The sequence below is a fragment of the Mastacembelus armatus genome, chromosome 7, assembly GCF_900324485.2.
Source record: "Mastacembelus armatus chromosome 7, fMasArm1.2, whole genome shotgun sequence".
In the NCBI taxonomy this organism is placed as follows: Eukaryota; Metazoa; Chordata; class Actinopteri; order Synbranchiformes; family Mastacembelidae; genus Mastacembelus; species Mastacembelus armatus.
The window spans coordinates 19,139,349-19,158,546 of record NC_046639.1 but is presented as its reverse complement, the minus strand read 5'-3'; the positions used below and the strand labels follow the sequence as shown (position 1 = coordinate 19,158,546).

The following is a 19,198-nucleotide window of genomic DNA, read 5'->3' as shown; positions in this document are numbered from 1 at the left end:
AGGGTGGGCTGCAAAGTGCATGCATGTGCACACACACACACAAATGCACACTCACAAACACGCACACTTGTACTTCTATTTTTGTGACATGATGCAGTCCCTCTTCCCTAAACCTAAAACTAAACCTGGTTCTAACCTGAATCCTCAAACAGCCCACTGAAACTGTGGAGACCACAGTCCTAAAATATCATGTCTGTAATGACTTTGTCCACACAACAATAAAAAGGCATATACACACACAGACATTTTTGTTTGTTTTTGAAGTGACTCCACCTTGTAAGTCAAGGGCTTATCAGCAGTGTACATGTGTATGAATGTGCACGCATCCATCTGTCAGAGGAGGTTTTCCCATGTTTTTATGTCAGACACCCTCAGCCACAGACCCCCATTCATAATGTTTAATCCCCATTTAATTTAGACTTAGGTCTTGTTCCACAGCATAGGTTAAAATGAAGCGAGAGATTGAGAGGCAGAAGGGGTTGACTTCATGAATTGCAGATGTTAAGCCAGGTTGTTGTGGTGAAGAGGGAACCGAGCCAGAAGGAAAAGCTTTTGATTTACCAGTCGATCTCCATTCCAACCCTCACCTGTGGTCATGAGCTTTGGGCAGTGATTAAAAGAACAAGACTGGTTGCCAGCCACCAAAGTGATTTTCACTGTAACCCAGCCCTGCGTAAGTGTCAGAAAATGAATGATGGATAGAAGGAAATATGGATAATTCCAGGGACCCCAAAGGGAAGATACGATGCATTCTAATGAAATAATTCCAAGCAAATCTAATTATAGTCAAATTATGCCACTCTTCATTTTTGCACAGGACCCCCTCAAATTAGCCCAGGGGCCTTTGGGATCCTGTGCCACAGACACCACCAAGCCACATTTACAAAATAGGAATTCCCAGTCTGGCTCATTGTTCACCTATCTAGACATGTAGATGTTTTCCCTCCCTGAAGCCCCGCCTACTGAACCCCACAAGCTCAGTTGTTGACCCATTAGCAGGGTCAGATCCTACTCTGATAGAGAGCTGTGGTGCTGGCAAGTGGTAAACCACTCTCTGGGCTTATCTGCAGGCACTAATCTCTTACTTACGAGATAGTCTCGTCTAACATCACGAAAAGAATAGTCCTAGTCATAGAAGCAGTGGCACTTGATGCTATGGAAAATAGCTTGACACAGTGCCAATTAAGACAGGCAATGAGAGAGCATCTAACCCCATTACAAATAACCACCTGTTGACACCACATAGGGGGTGTGTGAGACGGCGACTTCTGCCCACACCTGCACACTGTGACAATTCACTGGCAGAACTCTGAATTTATGAGGTAGATTGTCAGAGAAAGAATTTGAGACTGCGAGTCCATGTCTGAGTGAATACATATATCCCATCTAGAAATATTGTTGGTTTGAGCGAGGCAGACCAGACCTGCACTCGAATGCAACACACTCACATTCACACTTATGGGACATTTAGAGTCACCAACCAACTGTGGAGGAGAAAACCCACACAGACACAGTGACAAAATGCAGACCACAAAAAAAACTTCCCATTTTATATTTATGTCCGTATTTAACGGCGTATCTGTAAGATCATGTCGTCTGAAAGATCCTTGGAAAGAAAGTACTTCGGTGTTATAAATCCAGACACAGGAATAAACGGTTTTTCTAGCATATTTCCTACATAAGACTCATATAAAGTAGGCTAGTCTCTCTTTCAATCCAGAATGCATTGCAGTTGCTCAGTTTGTGTGTGTTTGTGTGGCAGTTAGTGACAGCCACAGCGTGGAGAGGCTGAGGTCATAGCCACAGAGCCAGCCTAACGGGGGGAAGAGAAACAAATCCCTACTTGTCTGTCTGTATGGGTATATCTGTGTCTGACAGACAAATAAATACACAAAACACACACAGAAACACACTGCCCCAGTCACCTCTTGCCTCCTCTCTTGGCTGCCCATGAGCAAACACACCTAGCTGTATTGGGCTCTTTGTGTGGCAAGTGTGTGACACACTGCCGTAACATTGATTTGTGGGTGTGTGGGTGTGTGTGTGTGTGTGTGTGTGTGTGTGTGCAAGTTAGTAACCCTAAAACAACTTCCCCATCCATACAAACACACACACACACACACACACATACAGTCCACACAAAGTCAACACCACATCTACATTTAAACACACTCACACTTCCAGTTATCAGACACCTCTGGCACACACACCATTATTGGCCTGTCTGACACTATTGGAAGCATTTTCAGTTCACTGACATTTTAGTGCAACAGCCCTTAGCCAGCTGCCAAGTGAGCAACATGTGGTGCATTTACATCACATGGGAAATAATCAATCTGCATGTGTTTGCACATTCAAACCTGTTTAAAGTAGTACAGATTGTTTTCAGGCTTGTAAACTAAAGGGATTGTGTGTGCACAATCTAAAATTGTGATTTCTGAATTTATAATAGAGTAACCTTCTTGTTTTTTTATATTCCTTCTTTCCTTCTAGACGTCTGATCCCATCCCGATCAAAAGGGCCAAACATGAAGACTTCCCAACGCAGTCCCTGCTGACTGACAAAGAGAAGCAACATGACTGGCTACAGTCGCTGTCCTCCTCTAATAAGGTTGGTGTCGCTAAGCTCAGGAAGGCGATGTGGTTGATGATAATGTTGCATGGCCCATGAGATGAGATGTCATGTAATATTATACAGAAGTTTTCAGACGAGGATAGCGCTTAAATTTAGACTTGGCAAGCGGTGGTAACGGGGAAACTGCAGAAGTCCCGAGCCCCGTGGACTCACTTGCTGAGATGGAGCAAAGTTAGCGTAACAGAATATAACCACAACGTAATGATGGATATCCTCGACATTCCCTAAAACATCTACTACGGAGATATACGTGTTTCAAACTGTTAATCTTCATAGAGACGCCTCTAGAGTCACATAACACATAAGCATGATCACTTACGGCAACAGGTGTATTCAGACCCTTTGATCAATAGACTACATGTAAAAGCCTGCAAAATTTTTGACTTGTATTTTCTATGTTATCACTTAATTTCTTCAGGGGCTCAATTGCATCCAACCCAGACAGAGACCCTCAGCATTCAGGCCCTGGTCCCCCCACATTTCTGCTGGTGATAAGGAGCCCTCTAATCACCCCCTGGCCCTGCTGAGAGACAGGTGAGCCCTGCACATGACAACCAGATCCAAAATCGAAGCAAAAAGAATTTAACTGGCTTCAAAAGGAAAATTACAAATTAAATCTCTGCACTCTAACAAAAGCTTTTTTCTGCGAGAGATGACTGCCATTTTGTACAGCTCGGTCCGATTGAGCTCCCAGCATGCTCTCTCACTTGTCTGGGTGGGTTGGTGTCACAGGGGTCAAGTCTGACTGTACCACAGCCTCCCACACGCCACCATTCACACTCATTTGACACACATACTGTAGGCACCCACTTGGCATGGTGCTGCCTGTGCAGGCTGCACCATATCACAGTTGATCTGGCCCAATTTCTCTTAAAGTGGGAGGAAAGAGCTGCAGGCACTTTCTTTGAACATTTCTCTAGCCTGGTTTGTTAGAGTGGACCGTATTTGCTTTGTTTACTTGCATGCAGAATTCAGCTATTGTTATTAAAGAAACCCTTATTTGCATGTAAACATCATGAGACATGTGATTAAACTGTCTTGTCTCTTCTTAGCTTCTACAACTACAAGAGCCTAGAGAATGCTGTGGCCCCCAATGTCGCCCTCACACCGCTGCCCCTGGGAAAGGTGGGGCCCATGTCCCCGTCAGTACCCACTACCTCCCATCCAAGTGGAGGGGAGCCCCCAGGTGAGGGTGCCAACTCCAGGCCTCGCAAGAGAAGAGCCACAGGGGAGCTCCCTCCCCCAGCCCCAGAGGCTTCCTGCCCTCCACCCTCCTCTGGCAGCATGCTCCCACCAGCTCAGGAGGACAAAGACTCTGAGGTGGAGATAGAAGTAGAGAGCCGTGATGAATGTAAGGACAGAACTCAATCAAAGCAACTAGAACTGTGCAAATTCATTTTTATGTGGTTCGTTACAAGACTCCTAGAACATCCTCTCTTCTTTCCCTTGTCTCTCCCAACAGTCACTTCATCCCTGTCCTCCCTGTCATCACCATCTTTCACCTCATCCAGTAGCTCAGCCAAGGATCTGAGCTCTCCATGCACCCAAGGCTCCATCTGCACTGTCACGTCGGTGGAGGGCGTCGCCCCTGCAGCTGTGACTTTCCCAGTCCCTGTGATTCCTTCGGAGCTGGGGCTGGAGTCTGAGCTAGAGAGCCTGAGACAGGCACTGGACAGCGGACTTGACTCCAAAGAGTCGAAGGAGAAGTTTCTGCATGAGATTGTTAAAATGAGGGTGAAGCAGGAGGAGAAGCTGGGATCAGCCCTGCAGGCTAAACGCAGCCTCCAGCAGGTAGAATTCCATTCATGTCATTGTAAGAATATCTTGGCGTTGAACAGGAATTACTTGTTTAGCATCTTTACTGGTGCCAAGTGATACAACTTTTATATGTGCGCCTTAAGGACACAGAGCTAAGACTGAGATGTGTTCAGTCGAGCCTGGCACAGAAAGCAGAAGCACAGGGAAACTGCTCATTAGTATTAGAGTGATCATATTATTAACAATAAATATAAAAAAAATTACACCTTCCAGCTGTTCCAAAGCCAGCACACAGAGCTGCTGACTTACACTCAGATCACATGACAAATGTTGAATTGACTGATTTTAACACTTTCCTCAAATTCCTGCAATAAAAGGACAAAGGCTTTAAAAAAAAAAAGTAGAGTTGGACTAACTTGAGACAACATTTGACGTGAACCCTACTCGACTTCCATTCGCCTTAAAACAACTTTCCCAGTTTAAGAGAGTTTAAAAGGATTTTGAATGTGTTTTCATGTCTACCACATACAGGAGCCGTTTAACCCAAAGTAACCTCTGTGTCATTCAAGGCTGCCAGTCAGTCAAGTGTGTCTATGTAATTCTATACAGAAGCTGGTTGTGTTTGGCAAACAATTGACTAGCACACACACAGTAAACAAATAATGACTTACAAATACGCTTCCTCTGTTGCTCATAGCAACAGCCACATATCAGTGATATCTGTATTTAGATCTTTAACCCTGGAGATCAAGTGTCTGTATTCATTTAATTGTTCCCATTATTGCTGAGAAAATGGGATTTCCCCAAGCGCCTCATCACAAAGGTTCAGTCTTTTGAAATGAGACTAGACAGAAACTTTTCAAAGTTGGCAAACTGTAAAAATTACTCGAGATTATGCATCAGAATGCAGAAGTGGACTATCAGTGAAATTAACATGAGTTGGCAAGTGATAATAATGACAGTGGATGTTGCTGCAAAGGGAAAGGCCAGACTTCCATTTTTATTTTATTTTTGGTCCTGGACTGACAACAAGAAATTGCAGACGAAGGACTCGATGTGGGGTAGCAAACACAAAATGCCTCCATAGGAAAACAAATGTGATTTCAGACCACTTTCACTTTCTGTAGGTGATTAGAGGAGCAGCACTGATGTGCCTAACCTACAATCTAAATGAATTGTAGTCTTACTTTAAACCAACATACTTGTGTGATTCCTGCTGCGTTTAGCTGAACTAACACTAACCCTGATGGTACTGAAAGAGTTCTTATGTAAATCCCTCACAGAGTAAAGGGTGTGGATGGGGATTGTTTCTTTCACCCTTCTTTGTAGGAACCAACAAAGCTCGTCGACTGACATGCTTGTCTTAACTGCTAAGTTCCCATGAGAAGACTATGGGTGTGTTACTACAACACACACATACTTACACTGTTTCAGTGATTCAGAGGAAGGAAACCTCACTTGTGTCAGCCCACATGTTGCCCTAACCCCTGACTTGGCTCAGTGTAAACACTGACATAGACACTGCAGCTTACTGTCACAAGTTACCGCTCTTGGACAGATCTAGATCTACTCACTGGTGCACACAATGATTACATCAGCACGAAGGGGTGTTTCATTTGTTCAATGATATGTTGCTGTTATGTAATATATTATTATAATATAACTTTTCTTCAGTGTTAACCTCTACTTTCTCCTTTTCCCAGGAGCTGGAATTCTTGCGGGTGGCGAAGAAGGAGAAGCTGCGGGAAGCGACCGAGGCAAAGCGAAACCTGAGGAAGGAAATCGAGCGTCTGCGGGCTGAGAGCGAGAAGAAGATGAAGGAAGCAAACGAGTCGCGGATGCGTTTGAAGCGGGAGCTGGAGCAGGCCCGACAGCTGAGGGTCTGCGACAAAGGCTGCGAGGCCGGACGCCTTCGCGCAAAATACTCAGCACAGGTCGGTTAGCGGACATGTTGACATAGCTTGTGAAAGGTTCAGGATTGGTTTCAAATCTTACTTTGGGCCTAAAATTGTTAAAGATGAGCTCAAACGTAATGAATCTGTTGATGATACATTTGAGAAACATGGAACACAGGTAGAAATGAAGCCGAGCAAGGCTGTGCATGTAGACAGACACAGTCAAGTGTGTGTAAATGTGCTGGTAGAAAGTCTAGACGATTATGTCCACACCCTGTGAGTAATTGCAGCATTTCATGGTTTCACTGTTTCGAACACTGACAACGTCAGCAGAGCAGAAGGCAAGAAAAAAAAAAAAAATCACATTTCCTCTTCCACAGTCAAAAATAAATGGGTGTAGTTCCAAGTGTACAGACATTTGATAAGTCCCCCACTGAAAGGAAACAGGAAGAGATGTCGACTTCCCTCAGGCACCATGGGAAATGCAGATTAGACAAAACAAGAGGGAGGTTATGCTCTCCAGCTGTGCCTGTGTGCCTCTCTGCAGAGACTGCAGTCGTCCTTGGAAGGCTGTCATTAAGAACAATGTTTTAGACATTTATGTTGCTGCAGCCTGGACCTTGGACAGTAAAAATGGCAGGTTTACAGAAATAAAATAAAATATGTGTCTTGTTTCACACAGGAGATGGTGGTTTTTAGCCCAGTGGTTTGAAAAACAGACCAAGTAACTTTAACACTGCAGGGACAAAGAGGGATTGAATTTAATAGAAGCACTCCAACTTCTGCCCTCTCATTCTGTTGGGCACATAGATTGAGTGGGGAAGACTCTCCTCTTGCAAGCATTTATGTCTCAGGACATCCAACGGAATTTTTTTCACTGCAGAGTCAGTGTTGTGAATGTTAAAAATACTTTGACAATATATTGTGGCACCCATGTAATTTAGGGTTAATTCTTTCTGCAATGATGAAAACATGAGCCATCTCTGTTTTTTAAGGTTTTTGTTTTATTTAGTAGCTACAATTTAAAATTAAAAATGAAAAAGCAGTTATGGTAACGCTCTGTAGCATGTAAACTGGCACATGAATGAAACAGTTTCATGTTCCTGCAGTCAGATCTGCTCTGCTGTATGATTTCAGCAGTTCTCTCCCATGTGTTTTCCAGATTGAGGACCTGCAGATGAAGCTGCAGCACGCTGAGGCTGACCGTGAGCAGCTCCGAGCTGACCTGCTGCAGGAGCGGGAGGCCAGGGAGCACCTGGAGAGGGTAGTAAAGGAACTACAGCAGCAACTCTGGCCCAAATCCGACAGTGACAAGGAAGGGACACCCAAGGACCACCTAGCTGATAACTAATCCAGCAGCCCATCTGACGGCTCAACCATTCCCCCTGACTCCATGATCCCCAGCAACATCTGCCCAACTTGGACAACAAGCACACCCAGGAGTCCTGGGCTGGCCACTTCACACCACTGCCCATCATGCTCACCCTCCATAACACAAAAAGAAAAAACTCTCACCCTCTGACCAGAGACAGAGAGGACTTGCATCCATCAAAAGTCAAGTGATTAGTTTCCTTGGAAAATGACTAAAAACAGCAAAGTGTAATGCTGCAACGAGGAAGCACGCATCCCTAAACCAAGCACTGACTTGCACCTTCCAAACTCAGAACTGAAAACTGGATCGCAAGAGAGGAAGGAAAACAGATGTATAGCACAAAATATGTGTGCCTGTGTGTTTTCTGACAGAAAAATGAGGTGAGACTATTGGACAGGCATCTGTGATAGGAAATGCGAAAAGATGATCATATCAGAGATACACAGCTGTTGAGAGGTGTTGCCACCAGGGGGGCAGGGCTCCTACTTGTCCCACACATCCCCCGAACATGTATCCACCACCGTCCCTCACCAAGACGAAGACAGAGGATTTTGAAGACATTATAAGCTATTTAAGAGACTACATAGCGATATGTTAAAAAAAAAAAAGGACATTCTTTGTTTCTTTGTGCTATTGGAGTTTGAAAATATAAAATACACAAATAAATTAGAAAATGAACGAAACAAGCAAATGAACTTTCCCCACAGTGCCACCGTGGGTTAGTTGGTCTTTCAGGAAGCCATCGCAGTCCACTTAGGGGAAAAGCATCACAATTGAAATTTAAGCAACCTACCTTTTAATTCTGTCACTGTTTTATAAGAAATCATTTATTTCATGTGCTTTTTAACATTTGGGTCAAAACCCGGAAGTCTTTATCTTCTAAAGATAAAATGCTCCAGATGTGAGTGTGGCCTTGTTTTCCTTGTCTTGTAATGTTTGAGTGATGAGAGTCGGCATGTTTTAACTGCAGTTGACACAAGAACCATCTTCTATAAAATCATAGTGGGCTGGATGGAGCACCCTTGGCAAGAACCAGAAAATGTTCATTTTAATTAAATTAAGGTATGTAAATATACAGTAAATATATGTTGTTTTTTTTTTTTTTACTTTACAATAATGAATCGCACTTTGTCATAACAAAATACTGTTATAATGCATTGTACTCCCACTATTGTCTTCAATCTTACTTTGAAAGCATCATCTTATACATGACTGCTACCATATAAAACCAGTAAGCATTTTGTTGATTATATGCATCTTGAATAAATATGTTGTTCTGTTTTCTTAAGGCAAAGTATTGTAAATAAATGGAAAGTAAAAAAAGGCTCTACCTGTTGCTTGCTGATGCAGTCTGGGATTGTTAGAAAGCTTTTTGGCACCACATTCTCTTATCTTGGTCCTATAATTAACGCAAAATGTGTCTCCAGCACCCAGGTAAAACTCGAAATTGGAAAAAAAAACTTTGTTAAAAACATGCTGTATGTCAGTGAGCTGAACAGTTATAGGAGCCTGAACAAAGAGTCACATGGTCGGGGTTATTAATCGGTTATTAATCACCAGGCAGAGGGCATAAATCTGCCATCACACAGTGGGTACAATGCAATCAGAATGTACATGGTGTTAATGCTAATTTTCTTTTGGTTTGTTGATGTTTTAAATGTGGAGATATTTTATTGCTTGTCTGTTATGTTCACTTTTTTCAATAGAAAACTCATATTTTCTTTATGCATGAAATTTGAGAAAGTTTGCCATACATATAGTCAGTTATTGGGCATTGATACTGTACATGTAAGGGTTTTATTGTGTTATGCAATATAAAGCAAATTGTCTTATTTACAAGAGGAAGAAGTAACAAAAAAAACAAAAAACAAAAAAAAAAAAACAAGTCATAGATTGTTCCGAAGGAAAAAAAAAAACTTCACACTTGCAAAAAACAAAAGATGGAAAAAAAAAAAAAAAAGAAACGCAATGCTGGACAACCTCAAGTGCCTGGATGTGGGCGAAAGGTTTCCAGATTAGGAAAACTGATGATGAAGCTGTTCAGGTGGGGCCTCTCATCAACTTCCTGTTTGCAGGTTTCAAATTAAAAGCTCAGCAGGTCTCCCTGGCTCAGCAGGTCTTTTTATCAGTATTCCTAAAACCAACCAGTTTACAAACTGTTTTTCAGTGCAGAGAACAACCGAACAAATGCTAGACGCTTAAGGCTTTTTTTTTTTTTTTGAATGAGTGCTTTTTTTTTTTTTCATTTGAAATCAATGATATGCATGTTGAAACAATTTTTATAGAAGCTCTTGAAAAGCCACTTGCTTCAGTGAGTTGTTACTTTGGGTTGTATATAAAGACTTAACTGTTTATTCCCAGTTTGTTGACTTGTCCTGGGGCGAACATGTCGAGGATAATAAAGAGGGCATTATGTTGAAAGCCCATTTCTTATCCAATATTACTGATGTGGCTCAGAACGACACTGTGTCTGCAACTTTGGCAGACCTAAAAATTGGTACATTTTGTAGTTGTTTTTACACTCAAAAGAGTTGATAGCCTATATGTAGTTTACTTTTACTCATGGTTTTCTACAAAAGAAGGGAGACAATAATGACATTGGCTCTTCACTCTCCCATGCAAAACGAAAAAAGCTGTTTAACAACATCTTGTTTTCTAAAGAAGAATCCTTTTGCTAAATAATTGACAGCAAAGCAGCAATAACAATCCATATTAATAGTCAAATACTAGCCAGTGTGACGATTTGAATACGAATTTACAAATGTAAATATTTTTTTCATTTACAATATTGTATAATATATGTACATGGTGTTTCCTTTTACAAAAAGAAATCTTTTCTTACAATAGCTGTCTTGTTTTTGCTTCTTTTTTTGAATTTTTGTGTTTTAACGGAGATGTTTCAAAGCAGTTCATGCAGTGCGTAAGAGAATATTCCCTACATAAACATGTTGCATTTCTTTTTTTTTTTTTTTTTTTTTACTGTAGAGTCTTTATATTGAATGACTTTTTCACCGGTTCATATATTTTTACCTGTATGTTCAGTATCAGATAGCAGACCTACAGTATGTTTATGCCAACTTGCAGATTGTTTCCCCCTCATCCTCATGTATCTTTTTAGCCCTGTGCTGCTGCTAATACTATATAAACCTTACAATTCTAGAAATATTTTTATGTAAGAGGTAAATGTAAGTGTTCCCATTTATTAATGCCACATATACAGTATGAAAAAAAAACAAAAACAAAAAACGCTTGGCTTGTTCATCTATCATCCCGTTTCCCTCATCTTTTCACGCCGTTTTCCTCATCCCTCCTCCAACAACACCCTTCCCCTTCTCTCACGACACGGACTATATTGTAAAGTAAAGGACTTTATGAGATTATGTTTGAAAATAGCTATGCTTATATACTACAGTGACTGAATGTACAGTGTATAGATGCATTACCAGAAATAAAGTTGTTTGTCCAGATTGAATGACTCACTTTCATATTTTTTGTTTGTTTGTTGAACAAGTTAAACCCTATTATCCTGCACATACTGCAGACAGAGCGCTTTCTTTTTTCTTCAGGTCACTACAATAACACAATATCACAGTTCAACTTAAGTATTTGTTATCTAAGGAAGGGCCTTTGTGCCATTTTTAATTTTGCTTTTTAAGAATTGTGAATAAGGAAAATTACAGACATTTCTCTCAGTTGTATTTAAATTAACAATTTGGCTCAAAGCGACTCATAAGTTTGATGAACTGACCAACCATTACTATGGTTCCAGTTCCAAAAACATACTACAACTCCCATAATGCAATTGAACAATACCACCAGACGTTATTCTAATGTTGCAGGATTATTTTGACTTGATTTGTCAGTGCTGGCAAATTTGCAGTCTAATGTGTTACCATATGGGTGACACTGAGTCCTCATTGAAACAGCCATCCATCATCTATGCTGCTTATCCTACACTGGGTTTCTGGGGGATCGTCAGAGACAGAATCCAAAGTCACCAGTTAATCTAACCTGCATTCGTTTGGAATGTGGGAGGAAGACACAGGGAAACCCCCCCCGAAAAACTCTGGTTGAATGGCTTTCAAACACAGTACCTTCTTGCTGTGAAGCACCACAGCTAACCGCTACTTGACCACACCAACATGCAAAGAAACAGTGGAGATGATTGGGGATTTCCTAGAACTTTGAGGGAAAAGATGATCGATACCACTAGCAGAGAGCTCAGGATGAGGTCTTACAAAGAGTGAGACTTGTTTTTCATTTTGTTATGACTAGGAGAGGTTTTGTGCAGACAAATATGAGCATTGTTGCTTCTGAGGCTCCGAATATTTATGGGCTGCAAAGACAAAGGAAACAAATCTCAAACAAGTTGGTTTCAGCTTCCCAGGCTCCAATTACAGCATTCAGAGGATAAAAACAGCAAATAAAAACAGCTGGGTACTCTGAGACAATAACATACCAAAATGGAAAATATATTAATGTGTTATGTCAGATAATACAGATGGTAAAAAGTGAAATACATGCAGAGCTGACCCAGTGCAGCACAGAGACCAGTTTCCAGTGTTCCAAAACAACACTAAACATTCTTCTCCTTTTACCCTCTCATTTGCTTTATGTACACAGATATGGTTTTAGAACAGCTGCTGGAAAACCCACCATAATTACTGTGAAAACAGCAAAAAGGGAAAGATGGACTGCAAACACTTAACTAGAAAGGAATGTACTCTAGGTCCCAGGTTCACGCCCTGTCAGCAATTCATGTAAACATTCATTAGTGTGTACACACATACACACGCAGCCATGTTACACAGCCGTTTGTGTACAGTTCAGGTTAGCAGCAGGCTCCTCAGACTGAGATGCTACTTTCGTCTGTTCTATTTCAGCCATAAACTCCACAACCAGGCTGTGAGATGCTGCACTGACACACAAAAACATCATCACAACAAATTGTTAGCTGGAAAAGTCTGCTATGGTCTAATTACTGCTAATTAACACTAAACAGCATGTACATATGAAGCTGTTGGGAATGTTGGGAATTTTGCAACTATTTGGTCATAACCAGAACAGAAAACAAATGAAGGAGATTATTCCACTGCATCCTGAGAGGAACATGGTGACGCATCAAGTGGCTGGATGATGGAACGTGTAAACCTGAACCAAAGATGTCAGTCTGGTGCTCCCAGAAGAAACGCCAGGCATGACTTGAGCCGCTGGGAGTTTTCCTGTGGAACCATGAACAAAACTTTGAACCAATCCAGTACACATGGAGTTATGTCCCTGCTGTTTCAAAAATAACCACACATCAACTTGACCTGAGCTCATTATTTTGTTTGCAAAATACAGATGATCGCTGGTAAAGTAAACGACATGAGTGATAGTAATGAAAATGCTAAAACCAAGAGATGGACTTTCCATTGTCGTCGTCAGCTGTACTGCTCTGAGCAGAGGAAGGACACTCTGAATAACAATCAAATAACAGCAGATTGCTTACGTCTGTCACATGACAACACCAAAGGTAAATATTCAGTTGTCATCCTTGAAACTGCACCGTGACTCAGACAGTGTGTAGTCAGATCAACCTGCAGGTGGACTGAGGAGGCCTCCTGAACGTGTTTATCTGCAGTGACCTAACTCCTGAGGGAAATGTCCTGCAGGCTCCAAATGACAAACTGTACAGTCATGTCACTCGTCTCACTGTCAGTCAGACAAAAACATCAGAGCATCAGCTGTGACACACAAACTGGACTTCATGCTTTCTGCATAAACTGCAGTATTACTGAAATGATTTCAGCGCTGCCTGTGCATTCAACACAAGTGAAATACTGCCATTCTTTGTCCCTATTGTGTTGCCTTTTTTTACTTTGTTGTGCATGTGGGTTTAATGCTGCTGTTTCTGTGACCCTGTAGGAAGAGATGTGCTCATTCGGCCTGCTGTGCCCAGCCCTTAAACTAAAGTTGAACAAAAAATAAAAATCCATAAATAAATGTCTTTTTAGTTTTTGTTACCAAAATTAAAAGTAACACAAATGAAATGAATAACAATAATTTATTCTTTCATATCTAAACACTACTAAACAAAAGCCAAAATTAACACTGTTTAAAATGCACTGGGAATGAGATAAAGGTCAATCCATTGACCCAGAAAAATGCATGACTAAGCAGTGCTAACAGCAAAACTCGAATGATTTTTTTTTTTTTTTTTCGCTTTCCACGGGAAAAGTTGTCTCCTTAAGGCTCGAATGCGGCTGCATTGTGATTGTGGCTCCGCCTGTACAGTAAGTGAACAGATGTTGGCTGGTTGGAGGCAGCTCTCTGGATCAGTCAGTGTGGTGTGGGCCAGGCTGTCAGACAGCTCTCAGCTCCTCTGCACCAGCAGCAGCACCACACAGGACTATTGACTGACCCAATTACTGCAGTCACATGAGGAAGAACGCCCCGCAGTTAGCTCATTAGTCTCTGGAGTCTCTCTGCAGATCTCTCAGTCTTACTCTGCCTCCATGTCTCCTGCTGGGTTCTAATGTACAGTCAATTACTAAGTCATGTTTAATTCATTTAGTACATTTTGAAGATTTTTTTTAATGAATGGTGGGATCAGCATTAGCATGTCTTTCAGGTATGTTTTTATGCAAGAAAGATGCAGTGAGACAAAGTGGACAAAATAATAATAATCCAATATGACAACAACACAATACAGGGCTGTAATATTTTCCATACACACCCTAAATTTAAGCATAAAACACTGGTACAGAAAAGAACAAACAAGAAACTACTGAGAGCTGGAAACACTTGAGTGTTGTTGCGACAAAATCTGATGGGGCAAGAAGCACAGTGAGCCAGGTGGGCTGAGACTGTATCTGAAGTACTTCAGTTTGAGAATGTGTCTTCTTAAACAGAAAATCTGTGTGCGCAGTGGATCAGTGCAGTCATCTGCAAATTATAATGGATGCTATTAAGACATCATTTGTGTCATTATCGTAGCTCGTGCTTTGTCTTCCAAACAAGTTTAACTGACCTTGTTTCATTCGTTGCATGCCTTTCCCCGCCCAATTTTTGTATGACATTGTCAAATGTTGTATGATCAGCGCAACTGACACAATGAGGACAATCTCACTATTAACGATATAATTGAGGCCAAAACTATAATAATCTGGGATGTATGGAGTCAGAGAGAACATCCACATCAAGATAGTGAGAAGAAGCTCCTACTGCTGCCTTTAAAAGTGACATGTCTGTTGTCCTTTTTCTTTCTAGGTTCAACTACTCTAACAGTGTCTCTGCAGCTGATTTAACACACTGATAGCTAGAAGAAGAGAAAGGACCATATCAGTTCAGGTCTGAGATCTTTACAGTGGGCTCCTGTGTGTCCAAAATGCATTTTAGGGCCATTAAAGTTCTGACCTGCTTTTTCATAAATCTAGTTCAGGGATCTTTGTTTTATATCTTGTTCTCTGACTCTTTCTTCTCCTATTTTATCTGTTTAATTCCATTTCAGATTAGTCTCATCTATTTTATTGAAATGATTTCAAATCATTTTCATATGAATCTTTTTTTTAATTGCCTAATTGCCTTATTAATGCTATTTTATGTACAAAGTCCCTTGAATTGTAGTAGAAAGGTGGTTGTGAACACTAACTGAATATAGTAAACAAACAATTAAAGGATTGGATTAGATTTATGTTAATTGATAAACATTTGTAGAAAATGTTACTTACTAAAAAGCTTTATTTTTCAGGTGTTAGGGGGTTAAGACTACTGTGCAATTTTCCAGTAGTAATATGTTTACTTTAGAAATAGAAGCTGCTGCTGGGGACCTGTTTTCACCATTGCATTTTTTCTAATGGGGAGCGTGATGCTGATATAGTGCAGACAAATGGCAGAGTGAAGTAATTGTACGTTGTCAGTAAATGATACTTTAGCATCTTATTTACAATTTCATTTGCATAATTTAGGGCATGTGTTGATTCTGTTTATTATTATGTTATTCCACCCTGAAAACTCACACACCAAATACAACCGACTTGACCTTTCCCCTTTCCCCTCCTGAATAGGCACTTCACTGCAGCCTAATGGACTCGTCTCTCACTAACATTCACACACACACACACGCACGCACGTACACACACACATACACACACACACACACACAGAAAGGCCACAATCAGCCAGTGCAGGTCATTGCCCCCTGGGCAGGTTTAATATTTATGAGTTTCTGCAGCATTTTACTGTCTGCTTGACAAAAATGATCAGCATCTCAGGGAGTGAGGTCTGTCAATCCAGCAACTGCCATCATGGCCAGTTCTGCTGGATGTCACTGTGAGATAGCCAGTGGCTGGGTTTATCCAGCCAAAGGATAAATCAACCTGGATCCAGGACCAAAGCTTAAGCCTGACATCTGCAGAGGGGATGAATGGAAGGATGGATGGATAAATGAAGGGGACATGTAAATGATCTGAATTCTAATGCAGTTTGCTGGTTTGTCTTACAGTTTAATTCAACACTGACAACAGCTAAAATCTTGATTAATGTGGGATCACTGGCTCAATTTTTATGTATTACTGTGCATTTGCCACTGGGTTTTCCAGAGCCAGCGGTTTCAACATCCATCTTTAATTTGTACTGAAGAAGAAAGGCATAAAAAATAATGTAAAACTGAACTTTTAGTGTTTAACCCCTGACCAGACACCATTATTTTAATGCAAGGGCTCAAAAATAACAAACCCAAACTTAAATCTGTTACTGTTCTTCACGCTTAACAGTTTACAGAAAAAAAGTCAGAAGAAAAACTGAACCAAGGGGACAGTAACACGGACATGGTACGAATATAAGTTGTGTTTTGCTTCACCCAGGAGCTTTTAATATGAACTTAGACCTGCAGTCACTGATTTTTTTTTTTTTTGCCTAGATGGGAGCAGCGGAAATAAGTGGAAACAAGCAGTGAGCAGAACCTTAACATATCACTTTTTATGGTGTGTCTATTAGCTATTGCTTTTTCCCCCCACATAGAGCAGTTACAGCATATTGTCATTCATTTGGAATGGGGTTTTGGTCAATCTGGTTTCTGGATTAAGGTTTACAATTTCCATTTATTTCCATTTCCATACATTTAAAGGATAAAAAAGAAATGCAAATGTCATTCCTCATTTTCCATAATGCAAAGCGACCTTTGTGGAGGCTCCATCATGTTTTCTATATTGTTGTAACAGCCTTCAGCTGTTTCGCCTGTTTAGTCTAATATTACATTTCTGACCTTTGGATATTTAATTGGAAAAACTGATTATAGGCCCCATAGTGAATGAGTTACCGCATAAAGACTGAAGAATTAATTGGACTTCCCTTTCTGGTCACTGTCTTTCTTAAAATAGACAGTGGGTCTTAATAATAAGTCTGTTGCACAGACTCTATCTGGGTTTGGTTTTCAGTCATGTTCATTTTCAGAATTGTTCTACTCAAAATGAAGCCAGGACTCACCAATAAACTCTCATTGTGACTGTTTCAAGAGTAAAAACAGCTAATCAACAGAGCCCAATACTTTACTAGATTAGCTGACCATTCTGTTAAATGACTTTATGACTTTCTGTCTGACAGAACTCAGGCAGCATATTTTAGAGGGTTCCAAAATCAAATCCTTATAAATTCATTAGCAGTATCCCACAAGTATCATCTTTAACCCTTTAATTCTACATGTGCATAAAGTGTAGTATCTCTGCACCTCTAAACTGTAATGTACATTTTTATGCTGATGATATCATTTTAAAGCTCATATCTTAACCTGATTATATCTTAATCTTTGAGTGTTATAAGTATGTGGGAATCTGGCTGGATGTTAGAGTCACTTTCAAGCCCCATGTTGAATATCTGACAGGCAAAGTGAAGGTGAAAATTGGCTCTCTGCATAGAAGTAAATCATGCAGCTCTCTTGCTAGTCAGATGACCATTGTACAGCCTGTTCTACATATCCTCTTCTGGTGATTCTGAGTTTATAACTTTCTCTTCCTCCACCTAAAGCCTACTGACTCTGTTTATAATGTAATCAATTCCACACCCACCACTGAATCTTATATTGGAAGGCAGTATGGTCCTCATTAACTGATGGTCTGAAACTGCATTATTTTCTATTTATTGATTAGGCTCCAAAAACTGCATCAATCCCCCTGGGTTAAGGTTAGAAATATGCCTGGTCACAGGATATTTTAACCTTAGGTGTACCCTATTAAAATGTAGCTTGAGAGAACTGGTTGTAGGTACAGTGCCCACTACAAATGAAATGAGCTGCAGCAATCTGTGAAGCTGAAACCTCTCATTACATTTGAGGATTTGCTATTCCACTTGTAATTGCTCTTTTTAAAGTAACTTAATGTAAATATGCACAGGATTTTGCAGAGGAACTTCTTTGACTCTGAAAACTGCAGTCGGCTTGTCATGGCTGATGTCAGCATGACGTCACAACATGTCAGGATCAAGTCAGACAGAATCCTGACTGGCATATATTGAGCAGTAATTAATCCTCATGCATTGTTGGGGATGTTTTCATCCCGGACACGACGAAAAGGGTAGTGTTTTCGAACAGTGCACGAGGCTTAATTTAAAGCTGATTAATACCTGATTAATCCCAATAGCAATCCTGCTGAGACATGCAATAAATGGAAAAGTACAGAAAGAACTGATAACATTAACCACAGCATTCCATTCAGGTAACTCAGCTAAAGTCTTGGCATTGTGCATGAAAGTTAATTGTACATTTTACATGGGTAAACATATGCGCATCGATTCCTTAACTTAGTCTCCTTCTAGTCTAATGGTTAAGGGAGACAGATCTAACTTGCTAAAGTGCTATGAAATAACACAGAAAGAGACAACACCTCACACGTTAACACAGGCTTCGAACACAGAGCTTTTTTGCTACGAGGGTATAGTGCTAGCCACTGTACACAGTACTCTCTGACCAAACTGTCCATTAGTAACAAACAAGCAGATTGAACATGCAAACTGATATCTTTGTGTATACTTCTCATGTGAATGAACCACATTTTAAAAAAAAAATGCTTAGGATTGGTATGTTGTATAGAACTGGGGACACAGCTGCACTGGATTTATCTCAAGCAAAAATAATCTCAGTGAAAATTGATCAATATGGAGTTCAGGAAGTCATCTGTGTGGCCTGAGGGGGAAGTTTATAGGGAAGAAGGATCCTCGGGTCAGTGACCTGTGGTGTCTCGACCTCTTATAATAAACCACATGGCAGCTCCTTGTACAAGTGTATAGTTTGTGACTCACACCATTATAGGACTGATCTAATTTACAATAGACAGCAAGATATATATCCAATTTTGAATCATCTCTGTAACACAATGACATTCTGATTTTTACATATAACAATGTTTAGTTTAAAGCTGTACCTTTTGTTTATGCAGCACTCCAGGCAGACTCCTCCAAGGGAACTGAGCTCAGCTGCCTGACACCCAGCTGTCAGTTTAACACAGAGCGACCAAGTCTTTACTGACCACTGAAAGCAGACTCCTTAAAAATGACTCACACATTA

General features: G+C 40.7%; 1 protein-coding gene across 1 annotated transcript in view; it reads left to right on the top strand.

Moving 5' to 3' along the window:
- skia (v-ski avian sarcoma viral oncogene homolog a) overlaps positions 1-11,126 on the top strand; it is a 65,307-nt gene extending 54,181 nt beyond the window's left edge. Inside the window, exons 2-7 of the mRNA XM_026332143.2 lie at positions 2,494-2,610; positions 3,053-3,168; positions 3,687-3,985; positions 4,097-4,425; positions 6,096-6,326; positions 7,450-11,126. Of these exons, the coding sequence (XP_026187928.1) occupies positions 2,494-2,610; positions 3,053-3,168; positions 3,687-3,985; positions 4,097-4,425; positions 6,096-6,326; positions 7,450-7,638 (1,281 nt within the window). The 3' untranslated portion in view covers positions 7,639-11,126. The remainder of the gene's footprint in view (positions 1-2,493; positions 2,611-3,052; positions 3,169-3,686; positions 3,986-4,096; positions 4,426-6,095; positions 6,327-7,449) is intronic.
- Positions 11,127-19,198: the final 8,072 nt, after the last annotated feature.